We start from the raw sequence: 20841 nt of genomic DNA, 5'->3' as shown, positions 1-20841 counted from the left end.
TAACACAAATAATATTAATAAAACATGCTGCATTTTCACATAACACAAACAATATTAATAAAACATGCTGCATTTTCACATAACACAAACAAAACTAAAAAAACGTGCTGCATTTTCACATAACACAAACAATATTAATAAAACATGCTGCATTTTCACATAACACAAACAAAACTAAAAAAACGTGCTGCATTTTCACATAACACAAACAAAACTAATAAAACGTGCTGCATTTTCACATAACACAAACAAAACTAATAAAACGTGCTGCATTTTCACATAACACAAACAAAATTAATAAAACATGCTGCATTTTCACATAACACAAACAAAATTAATAAAACACACTGCATTTAACATAGCACAAACAAAACTAATAAAACGTGCTGCATTTTCACATAACACAAACAAAATTAATAAAACACACTGCATTTAACATAGCACAAACAAAACTAATAAAGCATGCTGCATTTTCACATAACGCAAACAAAATTAATAAAACACACTGCATTTAACATAGCACAAACAAAACTAATAAAACGTGCTGCATTTTCACATAACGCAAACAAAATTAATAAAACGTGCTGCATTTTCACATAACACAAACAAAATTAAGAAAACACACTGCATTTAACATAACACAAACAAAATTAATAAAACACACTGCATTTAACATAGCACAAACAAAACTAATAAAACGTGCTGCATTTTCACATAACACAAACAAAATTAATAAAACACACTGCATTTAACATAGCACAAACAAAACTAATAAAACATGCTGCATTTTCACATAACACAAACAAAATTAATAAAACACACTGCATTTAACATAGCACAAACAAAATTAATAAAACGTGCTGCATTTTCACATAACGCAAACAAAATTAATAAAACGTGCTGCATTTTCACATAACACAAACAAAATTAAGAAAACACACTGCATTTAACATAGCACAAACAAAACTAATAAAGCGTGCTGCATTTTCACATAACACAAACAAAATTAATAAAACACACTGCATTTAACATAGCACAAACAAAACTAATAAAGCGTGCTGCATTTTCACATAACGCAAACAAAATTAATAAAACACACTGCATTTAACATAGCACAAACAAAACTAATAAAACGCGCTGCATTTTCACATAACGCAAACAAAATTAATAAAACGTGCTGCATTTTCACATAACACAAACAAAATTAAGAAAACACACTGCATTTAACATAGCACAAACAAAATTAATAGAACGCGCTGCAATTTCACACAGCACAAACCATTTACGAAAATGTGCTGCATTTTCTCACAACGTTAAAACATCTGAGCACAATAGAAATGTTTCAAGAGGGACCCATAAATGTCACAGATGCCACCGTGCCATGACTATTGCTCAGTGAAGTTGTTAGTGATTTTTGAAAGGTGAGGTTTTTGTTTTTTTATTTTAATATTCCGATTCCTGTGTCTTTTTTATTTATTAACCTTTATAACCATAACCTAAATAGCTTGCTCTGTCACGTTTTAGGGTCCCCTTAAAACATTTCTGTTGTGTTCCGATGTTTATGTGTTGTGAGAAAATGCAGCACCTTTTATTAATTGCTTGCATTGTGTGAAAATGCAACACGTTTAAAAAAAATGTTGTGTTGATATACTGCACGTGTGTGGTCAAAGGGATAAAAATATTTTCTCAATTTGTGGAGTTTTTTGTAATTGCAAAATTTTTTTTAAATTGCAGCATGTTAAGCTCCATTGTATGAAATGCAATTTAACAACTGACATTCACACTTTTATTTTTTAACAGTCAAAGTTTAAAATAAAATACTCTGTACAGAAAAGTTCTCAATAAAACAAGTACAACTACTTGAAAATAAACATCAAAATACTTGAACAATACAAAGTCTCTCACTATAAATACCAAACAGCTGCTAACACCTCGATTTAAAACCAATATAAAAGATTTAATAGCTGTAATTCTATGTTATACTATGCCATTATAAGAGAGAGACATATTTAATTTTTAATATTTACCATTTTTTCAAATTTTATCACTTTTTAAAACAATTTAGTAAAAATTCACACAAAAATTTTAATAAACTCACAAATATACCCATTAAAAAAAAAAAAAAAAAAAAAAAAAAATATATATATATATATATATATATATATATATATATATATATATATATATATATATATGTCTGCACTCAAAATTGAGGGAGAGAAAAAAAGATTTTGGTTGGCATCCCAGGCAGTTCCTCAGGGGATGAAGCAGTCACCACAACCCCCTCGACCACCCCTCTTTCAGCTCCACAACTTCTCATCAGCTACCCCCTTTATCCTAAAACCAACCCCCATGCATCAACAGACATCCGCATCCACCCCCCTCTGATTTCTCCCCCATTTGAATGTAACGGACTTCAGGACCTGGCACCACAACAGAGTGAATTAATGCCACAGATAGAGGCGAGCTCATGCGCTGCGTTCACACTACGTGACTCATGGCACACTCACTCATCAGATCATCAATGGATGTGGTTGAGGAGCCTGGAGTTTTTAAGTAAAACACAGGGTTTCTTGTAAGATGGTGTGCGCTAGGTGTCTCCTTTCTTAAATGCCACTTATCACTGTTATTGTTTAATGTCTGAAGCCAAAGTGTGAACACAATACTGCTCGTCGACCTTTCAATTTTTAAATTTGTGACTAGCCTGTAATAAAAAAAAAAAATTAAATCTGCAGTTGTTACGTGCTGTTTTGACTAGTAAGAGATTTGTGATGAGGATTTGGGTGAAAATTGAGGACACTTGCATGTAGAATTTGCTCATCTTAGCACACAAATCTCATTTATATCTATTTACCAATATTAGGATAAATATAATTTGAATAAGATTGGGCTTTTTTTAAAGGTCAGGAGACAGTCGGTGTCTAGCCGAAAAACATATAGCCTAGTGCATAGGTGGCCAACCCTGTTCCTGGAGATTTCAGTTGCTACCCATATCAAACACACCTGAACCAATTAATTAGGACCTGAACACCACATGATAATTACAGACAGGTGTTTTTTGATATGGGTTGCAACTGAAATCTGCAGGAAGGTGGCTCAACAGTAACAGGGTTGGCCACCCCTGCCCTAGTGGTTAGACCCGGGGGTGCCTGCAAAGTTTAGGTTCAACCCCATTAGACACACCTCTGCTAGCTTATCAAGCTCTTACTAGGCTTTCTAGAAACATCCTTGCAGGTGTTTTGAGGCAAGTTGAAGCTAAAATTTGCAGGACATCGGTCCTCCAAGACCGAGTTTGGGCACCCCTGGGTTAGAGCATCGAGAAGTTGCACAGATTTACTCACGGGAACCTGAATTCGATTCCGGGCTCAGTGTCTATTGCCGATTATTCCATTCTCTATGCTCCCTACACCAAAACCGGCGAGAGTGTCAAAGCACGTGTTCGCTCAGATACCTCACATGCGCTGCATATGCAGCGTCTATAAGTCTTGTAAAATAATTAATTGCAAACTTAAATATATCTAATTTGATTATATGATTTGACATTGGATGTTTTATGGGATTATATAAGGTTAGATTGTTTCCCATTAAATTAGAAATTTTGCAGGATTGCAAAACATTGCGACTTTGTGATTTGAAGTCACAAAAAACGATTTACCCTTAGATTTTGAAACAATTGTGTTTAGATTCAGAGGTCAATTAAAAAAAAATATCTTATGTTGACATTTAATTGAAATGTTTTGCATGCATTTTTTTCTTTTAGTGGTAATGCTTAGTATTACTAATAATACATATAAAGTTTGGTGTCTGTTAGTAATGAATTGAATACATTTAGAGATGTTTTATTGGTAAACCAGTGGTTCATTACAAAAAATCTATTTACTGAAAGTGTGTAGACTGTACTGAAATGTACCAAGCTGTACTTTCAAATCTATTTTATTTTATTTTATTTTATTTTATTTTATTTTATTTTATTTTATTTTATTTTATTGTATTTTATTTTATTTTATTTTATTTTATTTTATTTTATTTATTTATTTGTTTATTTATTTATTTAGTTTAAAAATCTATTCAAATGTATTGCCTATCATTATTTAAAAAAAACTATTCAAGCTCCAGCCCAGTCATCCTCAACTGACATAACAAGCACTCAGATATTTTGACAATGACTCTGAGAATAACATTTGTTCAGTTCATAATTAACAGTTCCAATAGTTCCTCTGTCTTGCTCCTGATGTTGTATATTATCATTAGCTCTGTAATCTCTCTCTCTCTCTCTCTCTCTCTCTCTCTCTCTCTCTCTCTTCATCTCTTCCTCTGTCACTCCACCCCCCTACCCACCCTCTTTTTTGTTTTTCGGATGAGCGGTTCTGTCCGTTTTGGATCAGGGGGTCATGTAGCCCTGTTTGTCGGTCCTGGGCAGGAATGCCCCCAAAACCCCACCCTACCCCCACCCCTTCACACAGGCCACACGTTCCTGCTGCTTATGAATAATATAGGCCGAACTCTGTGGCATCACATGCGGCAGGAACAAAAGACGAGCGCCTCACAGGAGCCGTAGACGAGCGCGCTACATGAAGAGAACAATGGTGACGATCACGATGAAGACTGACTGTAGAGCAGAGCGAACCAGCGGAACTAATTTAACCAGGCCAAAGTAAACTAAGCTCTGAAGAGGAAGGTGCTCATTACGTGACTGGTCAAAGTCAAAGAGTCATCATCGCTAGCACTATAATTGCAGGAGCAGAGATAAAATCGGGCTGTCTTAGGACAGCGAGAAACTTTCCATTTGTTCGGACACGTAGGGGATTGGTTAAACAAGTCGACTGCATGGCAGTGGTAATTGTTTACTAGGTGGCTGTCAGTACATAGCTTGAAAAAATAATGCTAAGCGTCAGGACGAGATGTTCTGTTTCGTCTCTTACATACACTGACTCAACACGGCTTAAGAAAAGGGGAAAGAAAACAGCACCTGAAACAACACGCCAGCTTCTCTTCTTTCCAAACAGATGTGCACTTTGTGGGAACAAAACACGAGCATTTATAGTCGTAAAATCTTGGTAGTCGAGAACGCTTGAGTGCTTTAAACCTGGGGTGCAGTGCATCTCACCACCTAATAAAACATATTATAATGTTCTTAGAAAGAAACAGAGTTGTTGTTATTGTTTTTTTTTTCATGGTTGCTATACAAAGCATGGCCTTTGTTTGGGGCCGCTAAGTCGTTCTGTTTCAGGCCACTTCACACCTCACAGCAGAATGAAAGTATTTGACATCTCCAAACACACATGGCACAGTGTGGCAGATGTGGCGGAAGATGTGCTGCAGAGGAACGCTTTCTCTCAGCCTCTGCTCCCTTGTGGTTTATTTGGGAATTCTGTCTGTCCGATGCCATTTGGCAATTATGTGGATTAAGCTCACCTGCAATGTTATTGGTGGTGGAGAATATTTAACTTGTAGTAATGTTGCTTGGCATAGTAACCTCACTGATTTGCTATATAACTGTAAGAACGCCATTCAGATAAAAAAAAAAAAAAGCATTTAGGCTATATAAGCCAATATTACACTCTTAAATGCTCCACATAGTTTTGTGCTCGTTTTTTTTTTTTTTTTAGTATGAGAAACATTGGGAAACACTTTAGTTCAGGTCACAATTCATGCTATAACTTATTGGCTTATTACTTATCGATTATTAACGATATACTGTATAAAAGTTTTTGACTTTTCTAAAGCATAAAAATGCCATAATATGTTTGCAGATATTTAATAAACTTGCCAAGTGAACATTCTTGTTTATCTGAAAACAAAGCTGAAGTCAGATATTCTGCTTCGAAAATGTAAGTTATTTGCCAGAACTTCTGTCTTTGTTTTGGTCCCTTTAACCCGCCCACTGCCAGTTTAGCCAATTATATTTCAGCACTCCAGTTTGCCTTTGTGGAAAACCACGTATTTCATTCATTCCGTCAGAAAGGCTCTCAATTCATGCATCTGTGACCGAAATGCGACCTCCGGGGGGAAAGTAGTAGACTCTGAAATGAGACGCTGATTCAGAGTTCAACATTAGGGTAACAATTACCAAAAAACATAAATACTACAAACGTAAACATTAGGTGAGCAGGTTACATTGTAAAACTGTCTTAACAACACGCTACGAGACAAGATTTGCAGTGTTTGTGCAATTTGGCTGTTTGGACCAGACAAAACACAGTAAAAATGTAATTACAGCCATTTAGAAGCACAGAATATGCACTCAGTTATGAAATGGTAAGGTTTATAATCCAATTAATACATATTAAACCTCTTTAGCATTATTAAATGTAGATGCTGAATCACTGATATATGCTGGTTTTGGGTCTAAAGTTCTATTTCAAATGGTTTATTTTATTTTAAGTAAACTATCTGCTGCTGCCTTCAGTAGTATGACAATAAATGCCATGAGAAATGGTATTCAAACTCACATTATTAGCTTTTAACACTAAATAAAGCACATCAGGGTACCTGAGGTGATCATGCCCTCAAGTTTTCTGTTGTTCAGCTGCAAAAAATAAAACAGTTTCTAAACTATAAATAGGACAAAAACAAAATATTCCTTCAATCGCATGCCATTGCTTTTTATTTTAGAACAAGATTTAAATCAGTGTTTAGGCTCAATAGTCAGGCACACTTCTGTTGCTCCTCAATCTGGCAACCTGCTCCGTGTGTTTTGATCCAGGAGTGCAATACCTAGTTCAACCACTGACAAATTGCAAACTTACATATTGCACTTTTAAGATATTAACTATTCATTAATAGTTATAAAGTATGATCTTATTCTGCATCCCTAATCCAGCCCAAAACCTAAACCCAACTATTAATAAACATTACTAACTATTACTTACTATTATTAAAGCTAATTAGTAGTTTTTAAGCAACTGGTGTTGGTTAATAGTTTGTTACCGTGAATTGTAAATCTATTTAATTCATCTTCTTTTTTTTCTGTCTAAAGAACCTTTATGAATTTAAATATCATGGGTATTCTAAAGAGTTATATACCATTTTTTTTGTTCGCTCTTGTAATTTATGTATTAATTTTTTATTTATTTAATGAAATTGGTTGTGGTGGTAAGATCTAAACTAGTTTGGTGTATTGGACTTTATTGGATTGATTGGTTGATTGACTTTGAAAAAAAAAAAAAACTTTTACATTTATAAATTTTCATAAGCTTTTACCCAGCAATATCATTTGACATTATAGACGTTAGGAAGTATTCAATGCTAGAATAAATTTTTTTTTTTTTCTGAAAATCAACTGAACATTATGGTTTTTCAAAGGTTCATGTGACAGATTTCACTAACAGTACTGAAAATGCAGCTTAGATATCTCTAGAAGAGATCACATTTTTTTATATTTAAAACATATATTATTCACTGTACAGTGGTATTTCTGTTTTTTTCTGTATTCTTGTCAAATACTGCATATATATAAAAATATATTACTATAATAGTATAATAAATATAATACATAAATATTTTATGCACCCTAAACTTAAGTTTAAATTATGATATATTTTGAATTAAACACGACAATGATTATTCATGATAAGAATCATTACACATGGGTATTATGCGTGTGTGTGTGTGTGTAGAGGGGGGTTAGTAAAATATCATCACAGATACAAACTGCTAAGGCAGATAACATTTCTATAATAACCTTATATAAATATATAATAACCTTAATAAAAGCAATCTGTATTTGCATTCTGAAGTTATTGATATACTATTATGAAAAACAAAACTGATACAGTCTTAACCTGCCAAGCTGGGCGTCGGCTCTTGCTGGAGGACTAAATACAAAAAAAAAAAAAAGAGTGAAAGGCAAATACAGTAAGTCAACTTGAAAGATAATGAACTTTAGGACCTATCTTACACTTTATTCACAAATAGTTGTCATGCTGGCACCACTGGGACTGGGAACGGTTTTAGTTCTATTATTGGCATATGGGGGGAATTAGCTCCTTTAGAGTAGGGTCTAACCTGGCACAATAGGAACTACAATGACACAAGTACATGTTGATTGGGTGAATGCATGACATACAACATCAGCACTGGCAGCAGAGTATTTTTAATGTATCACAATGTACATTCAGAAACCTAACGTTAGTGACATTTAGATGTTGCCTTAGTCTATGGCGTTGTGTTATTATCTCAGCCTCAGTGTTATAAGGCTGTTGACTACAAGCTGAAATTTAGCAATTTCTACACGCTGTCAAAGGTGATTTAGCTGCATAACTTATTTCTACATTCCATCCACATTTTCACAAAACATGCAATAAAAACACAGATGAAATCATTGCATCCTCTGTTTTTCAGTTGTTGATTTGGCTAAATGCAGTAAGTGAAGTCACTGTCAGTTGCCTTTACCTCATGTCCTTTCTTTGTTCAACCAAGAAATTGGGAAAAATGCATATTGGTTCTTGGGGAACCAGGTCTGCAGGCAAGTTCCTGTGATTTAAGGGACTTTTCCATTGCATGCTAGGGTGTTGTTTGGTGGTTTGGTTTGGTTAAAAGCATTTTGGGGGCTTTTCCACTGTGTTCCATACCCATACCTGGTACTTGTTTTATGATTAACTTACAAAAGCGTGACTTCGAGTTTGCACATTGATTTAGCGATAGAAGATGAAGCCTTCAACTTCTCAAAATTGGATAAAAAGCTACAAAAGTGGACCAAAACAAAATACTTCAGCGTCTGTCAACAATACACAAATGCAGCAGGGAATGAGTCTCCACTGATGTCAAGAGGAAGGTCAGGGAGCGCCTTTTTTCCTGCGCTTCTCCCCATCACAAGATACCTGTCTGCAAGGCTACATTTCTAAGTGTTCTTTGTATATTTTTTAACTAATTTCATACATGTAGCTGAGTAGCCTATCTGAAGATTTATTTATGCAGTTGCACCTATTATTTATAGCCTAAAACCTCACATTAATTCTTGTTGTTGTAGATTTATTATAAGGAAACATAAAGGGCACAGGTTGTTATGGAGAAAAATAAAGGTTTTGCTTTTTCACAACAAGCAATACATAAGCTATTATTATTATAATTATTATTATTATTATTATTATTATTATTATTATTACAGTAAAATAATACATTAAGTTTGACAGGGCGAGCTTGTGTCACGGAATCTTTGACACCGTGGCTCCGCCCACTCTGATCACACAGATTTGGTTTTCAGCAGCGGTGTGGAAGGAGCCACCCTCCACTCTTTCTATAACAAGCTACAAGTCGATTATCTAACTAACTTAATCTTGCTTATCAAACAAAACATTGATTCACTCGCTTTTCTTAATGGTATTACTGTAGTAGAATACAGCCTAAGGTGGATATAGCGTTTTGCAAAAAAAAAAAAAAAGTTATGTTGTGTTGTGTACATTCTGGCCAAATCTAACTCAGGATCTTATTATTATTATTATTATATCTTTGTTTATTATTCCATATATTTATGGTGTATGGGCGCTGTAGGTAGTGCTGTCGCCTTACACCAACAAGGTCGCTGGTTAGAACCTCGGCTCAGTTGACATTTCTTTGAGGAGTTTGCATGTTCTCCCGCGTGGGTTTCCTTCGGGTGCTCCGGTTTCCCCCACAGTCCAAAGACATGCTGCAGGTGAATTGGGTAGGCTAAATTGTCCGTAGAGTATGAGTGTATGAAGGTGACAGGCCCAGATGACAGGCCGGCTGGAATGTGTAAAAAAAAGTCGTTATCATATGGACAAGTCTAAATGGAGGACTTGTTCCAAAGAGCTGACCCCGCAACCATACGGGACTAAGGCCAAAGAAGAAGAAGAAGATATTTATGATGTATAGTTGTTTTTTTTTTTTTTTAACTAATTTAAGATGTTTGACAATGATTAATATGATGCATTTTGGCTTAGTTTTTGATTTATTTATGAACTATTTATGGACATATATTTAAATAAAAAATATCCTGGATTTGAAAATATTGTGTTCCTGGCCTTCACTGAGCTAAAGTAATAGTTTAATGTACAAAAATTGTGAATGAACTTGACTGTTGATGTCTTTTTACTAACATTTCTCAAAATGGATATATCTCGTTTTGCCACGAAAGTATATATGAATGAGAGAAATTTCGCGCGTGCCTGTCTGCATAATCGGCCATGCGGTCACGAGACAGACCGGGAGAAATCAAATGCTGAATTGAAACTTTTAAAAACCTTTTTAGCACGCTGGAGGAAGGACGATACCATGGCTGAAGTATTACTATTAGACAGGTAATGTTCTGTTTTAGATCTATTTTAGTCAGGCTAAGCTTATGTTAGATTGTGTTCTGTTATGAATGACTTGTATGCACAGACGTGTTGTTCAGCCACTGAAATCTCCTGGTGACAGATTGATGTGATTATTTTCAGTTTCATAAAGTCCTTTTACAGCATCAATAATGTAGATTTATATTTAGTTTAACAACAAAACATCAGTAAATAGCACTATTCTGCCTTACCTGCTTTATTGAGCTGAAGTTGCTTTTATATTCACATTGGGTCATTTTTGAACAATGACAGCCTTCCTATACTGTTTACCATGCTACTCTGAATATTCGCTCTGAAATATCATGTAAGTGTGGGTAATAAATGTAATTCCTGCCCAGCGCTGGTACTAACTAACTGGCGAATGACATGAACTAGTGGGTTGTCTGTCTGCTGTTGTGACGCGGTGCGCGCGCTCGTGATTTCAGGGGATGTGGCTTTGAATCATAGTCGCTCCCGCCGTCCAAAGACAATAAGCTAAGCGGTTAGCATTTTGGCAGATCACCTACTGCACCTTTAATTCCTTGAAAAGGAGTTCATATAATTAAAAATATTATTTCTAATTCCTATGGCACAAACACAGCAAAAAGTGTCTACTTCCACCGTAATAGTTGGTTAAGTTATAGGAACTATGAAATATGAAATAGGAACAACTTTAATGCCCTGAAAACGAGTTCCTACAATGATAAATAATATCAATTATTTTGAATTTCTATGGTGCAAACACAGCAAAAAGTGTCTTTTATCAACTGTATAGTTATAGGAACTATAAAATATGAAATATGAACTAATTTAATGTTTTGAAAAGGAGTTCCAATAATGATAAATATTAAAATAATGGTGCAAACACAAAAAAAGTGTCTGCTTTCACCAGAATAGTTATAGGAACTATACAAATGTCCCTCTGGTCCCCCGATAGTCATCATGTTTTGTGTGTACAGACTTTCAATCAGATCTGGCTGGCTGGATGTGTTCCCGTCATCATAAATAAACACACACTAAAGCTAATGCAACAGAACACACACACACACACACACACACACACACACACACACACACACACACTTTCCCTGGAGACAGTATCTGGGAACCACGGGGCTAAATGACATATGGTTATGAAGATCGAGGAGGAAACCAGGGATGGAAAAAGAGGGCAGCCCCCAGAATGGGCTGACCTGCATGACATTGATTAGAATCAGAATATGAAGTGTGTATTGGTGGTTGAGCCAGGGGTCGACAAATGAATGTACTATAGACCAGGGGTTCGGGGGGGGGGGGGGGGATCGCTTGTCTCCTGGAGGGAAGAGGATGGGGGATGTGATGCTTTGGCAAAAAAAAGGGGGGGGTGGTAAAGACTGTAAATCCATGGCTTTGCCGATGCCTCAGAGGTGACTGGCTTTTGTTCATCAGTGTGGCCATTTGAAACGCAAATGATTATTCATTCCTTCGCACCATTGACCTACATCTGAGACCTCCGTGAAATGACTTGTTGAATTTGGGTGAAGGCAGCTACCGTTTTTTGCAGTGGCCAAAAGCAGCTGTATTTCATGGACTAGCTTTTGGGCAATCAGGACGTTTTTTTCTTTTTGGTTTGTTGCAGGAAATGATGCATTAGTCTGATCATTCCTTACTTCCTCATTTTTGAAGCAGTAAGGACATAACTGGGTCATTTACCATCATTTCCCTTACTCAACCCCCATCATCCCTAGTGTCCACCGTAGTAGCGGCTACTGTTTGCTTGTATGTTGTGACTGCTGGTCTTGTCGCATGGAAAACTAACAGATAATGAAGGGGCAGGGTTTATTCTGTGGGGGTTGTGGAGTTGAATGTGTTTTTTTGAGACTGAGAGCTTTATTTTTTTATTGGCTCCATGTGGCCAACATGGTTGTACTGCGTGACCGGGCATTTGTGACAGCCCAAAATCCTTTCCTGCGGTGCCTGTATATGCTGTTTTTAGATCTGTAGGGCGGTAAATTGCTTGCTAGTGTATTTATGCACTTCATTAGACACAGCTGAAATGAGTCCAGCGCATTTCTAAAAATGAAGAGGTCAGTTTTCTAAAATGTTTATGAAACACATGGTTGTGTGGGACCTGTGTGATTATGAACATATTGCATTCTATAGAGCAGGTGTTTTAAAACTTTTCAATGCCAAGACACCCACAAATAAGATGAGCAATAGCCTAGTAATAGACAACTTTACATTTTCATTATATATTTTTATATAAATATATACAGTGGTGCAGTGGGTAGCACGATCGCCTCACAGCAAAAAGGTCACTGGTTTGTAGAGCATGAGTGTGTATGGATGTTTCCCAGTTATGGGTTGCAGCTGAAAGGGCATCCTTATGCTGAATAAGTTGGGGGTTCATTCCACTGTGGCAGCCCTAGGATAATAAACGGGTTTAACCCATTGCAAATGGTCAAGGAAACCATGTTCTCGTGCTTGTCACTTCAGGTCAGAATAACAACACACATGAAAATGAGTGCCATAGCAGCAGTGAGGAGATAAAGATATCGCCAAAGTGGCTTTTTGGTTTCTTTTCTTGTGCATCCCAGCCACTAGCTCCCCATCTGAAAGATTTTTTAGCATAAGGGTAATATAGTCATTGAACTTCACAATTTGTAATGTTGTAATATGTATTTGAATAATAATGGCTGGTTCCTTTACTTGAAAGCTCAGATTTGATTCTCATAATTTGTTTTGTTTACAGAGTTTGAGGTGTTCTTTTATTGATATTATTGACTCTTTACAGTTAATGATCTATGTTAAAGTTTGCTTTGATTGTTCAGTATTTACGCTTTACCATTGCACACACTTTGTAACATTTTATGTCAAGTTTAAGAGTCTCTTTAACACTTGTTTTTTTTTATTATGAAGAGATTAGATATTTTGTTGAAATATTTTAGTTTTTGACTATTAAAACTATTTGCCTATGTAATGTTGGTAAATTTAAAGAAAGTGGTTTAATAAAAAAATCCTAATATTCCTAAATGTATTGTTAAAAAATATTCAATAATTATCAATACCAAGTGGTATGAAACGTGATAATTTATGCATGATGCATTATCATTATTTTCTACTTATTTTTGGTTTCATTTATATACTCTTTTGTTGTGTTTTTTTTTATTTATTTATTTATTTATTAGTTGTATCTTATTATTATTATTATTATTATTATTATTATTGATGTCATATTGTTGTTGTTGTTGTTGTTATTATTGTAAGTATTATTTTAAAAATCTATATTACTGTCATTATCGTTATTATTATTATTATTATTATTATTAATAATAATAATAATCTTAGCAATTTCATATTGCCTTTTGGGTTGTGTTTTTTGCAGTTTTTATTTTTATCCTATTGATCTATTTTGTCTTGTTTAGCATTTCAGATGTTGTATTCATATTTGTTATGGTTTGTTTCGCAAACACCTGCTGTTGAGGAAGGTTTCAACTCGAGCACTTGTGGAGTTTCTTTTAGTTATTGGTAAGAAAACTGCTCAATCTCTATGCACAAATGTTTCACTATGCTTTCTGAGCACTTTCATGCCTTAGGATATGTAGATGCATTCTTTAAACCAGTCTTTAACCAAACTCGCTCACACAGCATAACCCTGCATATTTGAAAACACCCCGTGGCTCTGTTTGACAGTGGGAATTAAAGGTGCCTTGTTATTATTCCTTGCCATTTTATTTATGGAAAAATCACACACCCCTGAAAACCAGTTTAAATGGTTCAAGCGATTTTTTTGTGTCCACAGTCATTATCGTTTGTCTCCTCACTTTTTGGACATTTACGAGTACAAATAACAAAACCACTTGAACAAAAAATAAAGTATTTAAATTATGCAGACTCTACCTATTCATATTCCTCAGCATCTAGGACACCCCTTCAATTAAAAGATCCATCTTTTTTATTTTTGGGCTAGAGGCTGTTTGAAAAGAATATCTGTTTTTAACGACACCGCAATACCTGCTGCTTAATGACTTTGTATTTTGAATTGGCTTTCTGTATTAGTAAAAGTAGGTTTGTAGGCCTTCCCTAAAGAATAAATCTTCTTTTTTAATGTCAGAAAGAGCCGTCTTAGGCTACGTTTTTATATGAGAGTCATTGCATTTGGCAGTCATAAAGCACTGCTTTTTTGGCTTTGGCCGGTTATCTTATTGATTTCTTTTCAAAGGACTTTGAACAGGTAGTGAGGTCGCGCTGTGGATGTTAGTCGTTCAGGGCTGCGTTTGTTTTTGATCGGCCTCAGATGACTGCGGGTGTTACGTAACTGACTCAGTTACTGAGTCGTGACCCTCGTGTTGCCTCAGAACAGAAACTCTGAGCTGCAGTTGATCTGGCATGAATCAGTCAGAGCCCTTCAGTGTGCAGATTTGATGCTCTTCTAGCTGAATGCTTTATACTGTAGCTTCTGGAGTGGTCTCATGACCTAAACATAGCTTCTTTTCAGTTGAAAATAAAACCATTGACATTATGGATGAACAACATTTGGGATGACAGAATAAAATGTAGCATCTGTGTAAACAATTAACTTGTTACCATCTTTAAAAACGGGTGGTCCACTACGATATATTTTAAACTTTCGTTGATGTCTAATGTAGCTTTCTGAACGTAAACAACATCTCTGAATGTAATGCAGTGAAAGTTCAATGCAAAGGGAGACATTGGCTTTTACAGAGATAGCTGAGCACAGCCTACAGCGAACTAAGTTTGGGGACAAAATACACCCAGGTTAGTGAGATCACAAATGCTTCAGGTTACATGCATTCACCACGCGCATACACCCTGCACAGCAAAGGGGTGTGGACAGAGGCGCTGTAATGTTATAGCAGAGAACGCTAAGAATCTCTTCCAGTTCAGTGCTGGATTCAGCTAAAAACTCCTCAAAAAAGGAACAGCTCTAACAAAATAGCTCTAAAACTAATAGATGAAGCTGCGGATTGTGAGCCCAAACCTGTACTTATTTTAATTTGTTAAAATTGATCTATGACATGCCATTTCATATTATTGGTATGTTGTAGCAGGAAAGTAAACAAGGATGTAAACAATGGGAAATGCTGTTTGGCACCGTTAACAATTTAGCTACAAATTGTATTTATCTGTCAAACCCAAAATCACCCAAAATCTTCGCCAACGCTACAGTGTCCCTCTATGCGTGTATTCTACATCTCAAATAGCAAACTCACAAAAGATATGTGAACGTTTCATATAACTTACACATGCTAATTCCGAATATCAGCTGTGTCCTTTTCATTTTCTGTCTGATTCAGGTTCAAACTGATACAGCTAACAGTTACGCTAACTGACAGTGTTTGCACAGCTGAGACACAGCGCATTCTAGTGAATGCACATGACTCTTTTCCTGGTGACGTGGAGCTGATTTGCAAATTATGTTAGCTGACCAATCAGAGCCTCTTGAAGGCAGGCCTTTCAGAGGAACTAGAAAATATGACAGTTGTTTTAATGTAAGCTGAGTAGCTGTATTTAATCAAGTAAGATGTATGAAAACATAACGTGATTTTTTACAAATAAAGCTTGAGCACACATTGCTTTGCACCCCAAAAAGCCTTAAAAGTAAACTTTGGACCATCCTTTTAAAAAAAAAAAACATAAAAACTAGTTTCCAACTTCGGCTTTGAGGTCAGAATTTGGCTAAAAGAACAATACTACTAAATACAGTTAAAACGTGGTTTGCTATATAAAAATCAGAAAACAAAATGGTAATACTTTTTAAATTTAAAATAATTGTCATTAGTTGTAAGTTACTTAATTTAAGTTGCTATGTAAACTATGCTAAGTATGAACCATCTTGTACAGCATTTATTATTAATAGTGTAAATCCAGAGTCTAACATATGCCGAGTTAACAAGAACTAACAATAAATAGCTTTTTTTTCCATTAACTAAATATAATGAAAATAAATAGATACTGTTATACTTTATGTTTAGAAGATAAACATAATTAAAATACAAGGAGATCAAATTCATACATTAATCCTTTATTATAAAAACACATTTCTCACACACAGCCATTGTTGTCTGATTTGCAAATAGGTTAAGGACTTTTTATAGTATATGTTTAACTAGGGGATCAGCAATTTTGGAAAATAATGAAATTGTTTTTTTTTTTGTTTTTTTTTTAAGAGTGCTTTATCTTTTGTATTAATCAATAAAGACAATCAATAAACATTTTATATGAACAACGCAATATTCATGTGTTGTGTAATTGATGAATAACAAATATAATAAATATTTCAAACTTGTCCACACAAAATAAAAACAATCATAATTAATAGTTTCAGCTTTAATTCGATCAGTTAAATGGTTTAGCGGTTTATCAAAATAGTCATCTATCTAATTTTAAAACAGAGAGATTAGGCAGACATTAATCAGTTGTGGCCTTTGCAGTTATACGATTGTCATATTAGGTAACACTTTATTTTAAGATGTCTCGTTACATGTCATGCAACTAACCCTAAACTTAACCCACATTCTAACCCTAATTATGTCATAAGTGCCTAGATTTACTGTATTCTAATAGTTAGCAAGCATCTACTGTGTTGAATATGGGGAAGATTTCTTTGGCTTTCTTGCTTGTTCATGTCTCAAAAAAGCCCCCCTAGGGATCACAGTTATTTCAAAAGAAGAACAAACAAACAACTGTCTCTCATTAAAGTGTCAATTGTTCTAAGGACATGCAATTGTGTTTATATAATTTAAGCACAATGAGGATTTTAAATTTGTTGTGCCAACATTTTTATTGGCCCAAGACAATACATTTTGTTTATATCTATATATTTGTCTGTGTCAGAAATAGGATTTTTTGTTTTGTTTTACTAAATACTTAATGGAATTTTTTTATGTTTCTTATAATCTGCTGTAAACTGCAATTATGTAACTGTGCGACGGCTATAAATTCATGAACACTCTTGCTGCTCCCATATGTTACAAAATGTTTTTTCAACTGTAATTTGAAACCCATTCAAACTGTTGACAACACTTTACAGAAAACCAAATGTTTATGCTTATGAGGCAAAAAAACACTTGGATTATAGATGAGATGACACATTTTGTGTGTTCACATTAAAAATAGAAAAAATAATATTTTTTTTATGTTCAATGCATAAATATTCTGTCAAATATCTTATTTTATGTGTCAGTAACTCAAGATAGCTATAATGTGGAGGAAAAAAAATTATATTATTGTTCAGTGTAATGGATATATTTATTTAAAAATCAAACAACATATGTTCTTCAAAAAATGTATAAAGGAATAGAACATATGAGTGTTTTTAAATGATTAAAAATGTATGTTTAACAAAAAGTTAAATCATAGTATTTTGAAGGATGTGCAAAAATAACATTTTAAAATACCATGTGTAGGACTGTCACGATATCTATTTTTTGTTGTACGTTATATTGCACCAAACATATATTGTGATAATATTATTGTCATTAGACCATTTTATCCCACTCATTATATAATGCCAGAATAACAATAAAATAGCATTATAATACAAAATTTTATTTTTTTTATTTTTATGTATGGGTGATATATAGTGCATCACCATAAATGATTGAGGTTATTTTTATGTGTTGTGCGATAAATGAGTAATATCACACTCTCAGCAGTGCGATATGACTGTATATCAGCACTGGTGGGGACGTGCGTTGTAAAGTGCCTTAGCGTCCCTCCAGTGAAGATATCCAGCCGCATCGCACTGCTACGAGTGTGATATTGCATTTATACAACAGTTTGACAGCATAATCATGTATATAAAAATGAAAAATCAAACACAGAGTCTAAAATTATTTTGTATGAGGAACTACTTTCTTCCTCCATTCATTTACATCTGCAGTTGATGTCAGAACAGCAGAAACCGTTGCTACTTTACAAATGTCACTTTAGAGCTAGTATTTGAAGTTTTTTCTAGCTTAATGTTTGAAGTGATGACAAAACAGGTGATTTTGCTGACATTTTAAGATTAAAAGGCTGAATGGCATGAAATGCCATCAGTCTAGAGACATTTCCCAGTACTTCTCTGTTGCAATCGGAATACCACAATAATTAACCCCAAAAAAGCCAAAGCAAAGGAAACAGTACCAGAAACACTACCAGACTATGGTATTAATACAGCACTACAATATACAAAAGAGACAGATAGATTTAAGAGTCACTTATCTGTTTTTTAATGATTTGATCAGCTGTAGTTTAAAATTGTACTGAGTTTTCTCCTCTAAGAGCTTATTATGCGGTCTCTGTCGCCATCTTGTGGCGGAACGTTAGCTATCTTTGCTCTGCTCAGTATGATAAATGCAGACACAATGATCTCCGAAATAATAATTAAAATAGGCACTATCCTTATAAACTGCATAGTTGCAATTTAAACAACTACATTTCTCACCTAAAGACTCAAAAGTACATTATGTTGTCCAACAGCTGCAATATTTGTCAAACTGTGGTGAGTTTATTGGTCTGCTGTAACTCTGTGTGGGCGGAGTAATACAGAAGGGTGAGAAGGCTGTACGAGTGGCGTTATTTCAGAATATTACACGGCTATCAGCCAACCAGATTCTAGAGCCAGACAGAACTGTTGTATAAGTCGATATATTGATTATTGTGTCAGGCCTAGCCATTTATTACATTTTTTTTGTGCTTGCATCGGTTGATTTGGTTATTTAAGGATTACAATCAAATCAGCCAATCAATGCAAGTCATTCTAATCTATAAAGCTTTTATGGTTTTGATTCTCAAGATAAACTTTTTTTCTTCTATTCGGAGTCTAGTCGGAGTAGTTTAATTGAATAAAAGATGTTTTTACAAACCGTTTTGTTGATGCAAGTGGCAAGAACTAGATCTTTTATTAATGAGCAAAAGCCTGTGTGTTATACAAGGGATGGAATGGGTTTTAGTGTAGTATATCGGATGTTAAGTCCTCTTGTCATTCAGCTGGTTTGTATGTTACACAAGTCAATTTACATTGCTTAAAATAGCCGTTTAATAGATCATCTGGGGTATAAATAAATGTCCGTTTCTTGGAATTAAACTGTTTGTCTGTATAGTTGTGCGGGGCGTATGTGTGTATTTATAAATTTCATGTTGAATTAAATTGGACTTACAAACACGAGTCTGAAATGTCTTTCTTTTACTTTTTCTTTTACAGTATATCAAGATTCCAGCGTCCTCTGATTCTCCTGATGCTTTCCGTGTGTTCTCCTTCTACCTGTCCAGCGACAGTAAAGACAAACCTCAGGCCAGCTTTGATTGTGTTCACCAGTTTGTTTCGGGGTAAGATACTGATGCAAATAGTCAGTCAGTCGGCATTTCAATCAGTGTGTCAATAAAAAGAATATTACTGTAAATAATAACATTAATAATTATTAATTAATAATAATAATAATATTGGTAAAAAATATTACTTCTGCTGCTGCTGCTGCTACTACTACTTCATCTATTACTACTAATAATAATAATAGTAAAAGCAGTAAGTTCAAAACATAAGCTCAATAAGTTCAACATGAAAAATTGCATAAAAGCTTTTCCCTTATTATTGCATGGCTGTCTAAAAACCTGATTCTGATTGGTTAGTCATCACATTCCAAAGTACTCTATTTCTAGATAACAACCACTAAAACTAACAACACAAGCTCACTTTAAATCATCTTGACTACCAGTAAATGTAGTCACATCCATTTTTATATGCTTATATGTCACATTGCAAATCTTGATATTTTGGCACTATACTAAGGTAAATAATACATAGGTTAGTGTGTGCTCCATTTAGCCAATTCTGTCAGCTTTGAATTTAATTAAAAAAATTAATAAACCTTACAAAAGTTTTTTTTTTCACAATGTTTTTTTTTTTTTCAAATGTTTACATTTTGTGGCAAGTAGTAGCTGAGTAATAATAATAATAATACATTTTATTTTATTTATTATTTATCACTTTTCTATAACCCAAAGAGCTACAAATTTTAGCTACTATTCAGTAAAACAAAACACCCGCTAAGAAACTCGATACAGAGGAACATAACCTACTGCCAGCTAGCTCTTCAGAAGTGTTATTGCAGAGCAACAAAAGCCGCATGCAGAAGTATAAATGCACGGCTACATGCAGGGCCGGCATCGTGGGTCACGGCGATCACTCGACGCCGAAGCTCTACACAACACAACAGCTCTTAATGAAGTTGTTTATTCTTGAATGCTAATCTGTTCATTACTTTATTGTACTACAATTAAAATCGTTTTGTTACTTGATGCAGAATAAATATGTTAAATAAGAACAACAGTAGCATCGCAATAATATTCAAATGACCCTGGTGTCAAGTAGGGCTGCACGATATTGGAAAATTTTTATTTATTTTGCTATTAAATATTGCGATTCTATATATTCAATATGAATTAGAGCTAGGCTGATAAACGGTATTATATTGAATCACGATAAAATTTGTCAATTACAATAACAGAGTGCTGAAGTTTGCCCTGCGCGTTTGTGGATTTTAAAGAAACTTCTTTGTTGCATCAATCTTGTCAATGCTAT

The 20841-nt window shown here is 34.6% G+C and overlaps 1 protein-coding gene across 1 annotated transcript in view; it reads left to right on the top strand.

Annotated features, from left to right (window-relative positions):
- LOC565819 (novel protein similar to elongation factor RNA polymerase II (ell)) overlaps positions 1-20841 on the top strand; it is an 86759-nt gene that overhangs the window by 24129 nt on the left and 41789 nt on the right. The window contains exon 3 of the mRNA XM_689088.9: positions 19465-19589. Coding sequence (XP_694180.3) covers positions 19465-19589 — 125 coding nt within the window. The remainder of the gene's footprint in view (positions 1-19464; positions 19590-20841) is intronic.

Source organism: Danio rerio, chromosome 18 (assembly GCF_049306965.1).
Source record: "Danio rerio strain Tuebingen ecotype United States chromosome 18, GRCz12tu, whole genome shotgun sequence".
Taxonomy (NCBI): domain Eukaryota; kingdom Metazoa; phylum Chordata; class Actinopteri; order Cypriniformes; family Danionidae; genus Danio; species Danio rerio.
The sequence above is the reverse complement of the archived record's forward strand: the minus strand, read 5'-3'. Positions and strand labels throughout refer to the sequence as shown.